At 33.3% G+C, this 2,902-nt stretch overlaps 1 protein-coding gene across 1 annotated transcript in view; it reads left to right on the top strand.

Annotated features, from left to right (window-relative positions):
- The first annotated feature begins 2,469 nt into the window (after positions 1-2,469).
- The window catches only part of LOC141289432 (lanosterol 14-alpha demethylase-like), a 10,307-nt gene continuing 9,874 nt past the window's right edge, over positions 2,470-2,902 (top strand). The window contains exon 1 of the mRNA XM_073821528.1: positions 2,470-2,476. Within this exon, the coding sequence (XP_073677629.1) occupies positions 2,470-2,476 (7 nt within the window). The remainder of the gene's footprint in view (positions 2,477-2,902) is intronic.

Here is a 2,902-nt window from a genome sequence, read left to right as displayed (position 1 = left end):
CCCAATCCAAGAGTCAAAATCGCCTTCCTGTTGTCCTATCATCCTTCCAGCAAAGCATTCAAATATTTTTATATGATTGAACTGTTTTTTTTTTCTTCCAGAAAACAAAATCCTGTAATGTATGAAAAGTTTTTAACATTAAAATTGTCATATAGAAATAGCAGACTGATGTTTTATGTTGTGGTTGGCTGTGATCTTCATAAGCTGCTGAAGAAAGTCTTAGTTTTCTATTTTTAGTTTAATAATTTGATTGCCCACAATGTGCAAAGTTGTTTTCAGCTTTACAACAATTATTCCAAAATATTACGATTTTAAGAAAGTTAATATGTTCAGTTTTCTTGTCGTGATTTGAATGTTTAAAAAAATTAAAAAAAACGTTTTATTTGTTAAGCATGTAATATGCAAAAAAAATTGGAGAATATAATACATGCACATTAATTTTAGTTCTGAATGTAAGATTTTTTAAAGTTTTAAAACAGTAGTTCAGCCAAAAATGTGTCATTGCATCACTTGCTCACCAATGAAGTGAATGGGTGCCGTCAGAATGAGGGTCCAAACAGCTGATAAAAACATCACAATAATCCACTCCAGTCCATCAGTTAACATCTTGAGAAGACAAAAGCTGAAACAAATCCATCATTAAGACATTTTTAACTAAAATACACAAGTCCATAATCCACAATAACGCTTCCTCCAGTGAAAAAGTGCTCTGGTCTGATGTTTAATGTTGTGGTTTGGTCATTTAATAGATTTCAAGGGCTGTAATGTTCATACACTACTGTAGAAAAGGTTTTGATTTGGTTTTGTTCACGTATTTTTTAATTTAGTTGAATAACTTCTTTGCCCACAATGTGTAAAGTTGTTTTCAGCTTCACAACAATTATTACAAAACATGTTTTTTTATTGTTAAGCATGCAAAATGCATAAAAATCAGAACATATAATACATGCACATTAATTTTAGTTCTAAATTCAGGAATCAGGATAATTATAATTTAAGATTTTTGAAGTCTTAAAGCAGTAGTTCAGCCAAAAGTGTGTCATTGCATCACTGTCTCACCAATGGATCCGTTGGAGTGAATGGGTGCCGTCAGAATGAGGGTCCAAACAGCTGATAAAAGCATCACAATAATCCACTCCAGTCCATCAGTTAACATGTTGAGAAGACAAAAGATGAAACAAATGCATCATTAAGACATTTTTAACTAAAATACACGAGTCCATAATCCACAATAACGCTTCCACCAGTGAAAAAGTGGTCTGGTCTGATGTTTTATATTGTGGTTTGGTCACTTAATGGATTTTAAAGGCTGTAATCTTCATACACTGCTGTAGAAAAGCTTTTGATTTGGTTTTGTTTGCTTATTTTTCTATTTAGTTGAATAGCTTCAATGTCCACAATGTGTAAAGTTGTCTTCAGCTTCACAACAATTATTCCAAAACATGTTTTTTTATTGTTAAGCATATAAAAAATAAAAATCAGAATATTTAATAAATGGACATTCATTTTAGTTCTGAATTCAGGAATCATGATAATTATGATTAAAGATTTTTGAAGTCTTAAAGCAGTAGTTCAGCCAAAACTGTGTCATTGCATCACTTGCTCACTAATTCAGATCCTCTGGAGTGAATGGGTGCCGTCAGAATGAGGGTCCAAACAGCTGATAAAAACATCACAATAATCCACACCACTCCAGTCCATCAGTTAACATCTTGAGAAGACAAAAGCTGAAACCAATCCATCATTAAGACGTTTAACTAAAATACAAAAAACTAAAGTCCATGATCCATAATAATGCTTCCTCCAGTTAAAAAAGTAGTCTGGTCTGATGTTTCATGTTGTGGTTTGGTCACTTAATAGATTTTAAAAGCTGTAATGTACATACACTGCTGTAGAAAAGCTTTTGATTTGGTTTTGTTTGCTTATTTTTCAATTTAGTTCAATAACTTAATTGCCCACAATGTGTAAAGTTGTCTTCAGCTTCACAACAATTATTCCAAAACATGTTTTTTTTTTTTTTTTGTTAAGCATGTAAAACATACAAATTAGAATATATAATGAGGGTCCATAATCCATAATAATGCTTCCTCCAGGAAAAAAAAGTGGTCTGGTCTGAATCAGGAGAGAAATCTAGCACCGTTTATATTACCCTAATCTGGATTTTGATGTGAGAGACAACAGAATATGGACATCTTCACTGGAGGAAACATTTTTATGGATTATTTTGGGATATTTTAGCCAGATGCAATGGTTTGAAGTTAAAAACGCTTTAATGATGGATTTGTTTCTTACAAACATGCATTATTGTAGTGACTGGCTACCTATTTTGGGATCCTACTGGTCCTTAAAAAGTCTTTAATGCTTTAAAAGGTTTACGTTTTAATTATAATTCCAAGAAGTCTTAACGATTGGACTTTAAAAGGCTGATTTCCTTGAATAAATATGACTGCGGCATCTTTTAAAGTCAAAATGCGGCGTGAGATTTTATATGAATGTATCTCTGAAGGAAACCGACTGCCTTTTTCAGCGTTTATGAGTCCAGCACTGTTTTGTGTACAGCTATTACTGGGGATACTGTGCTATATTTCTATTTCTATTTCTACAGAACTTGCTACTGCCAAAGCATATGGCAATACGGTGCTGTGAGTATTTAAAACATACTGCTGCTGCACAAATAGCATAAAATAACCTGTAGCAGATCTATACAGGTGGAGCATTTCAGAGGAACTCTGAAGGCTGCTGTGAAATGACCAAAGTGATTGCTATCAGCCATTTAAATAGCTGCAAGCTGATTGGTTTCGTATGAAACATGAACCAATCAGCTTGTGCCAAGTCGTACAACTACCAAGTTACGTTAACAACCTGTCAGCCTGCCTCATCTAGAGTTTCATGGCAGAATTAG

This window comes from Garra rufa, chromosome 17 (genome assembly GCF_049309525.1).
Source record: "Garra rufa chromosome 17, GarRuf1.0, whole genome shotgun sequence".
In the NCBI taxonomy this organism is placed as follows: Eukaryota; Metazoa; Chordata; class Actinopteri; order Cypriniformes; family Cyprinidae; genus Garra; species Garra rufa.
The sequence above is the reverse complement of the archived record's forward strand: the minus strand, read 5'-3'. Positions and strand labels throughout refer to the sequence as shown.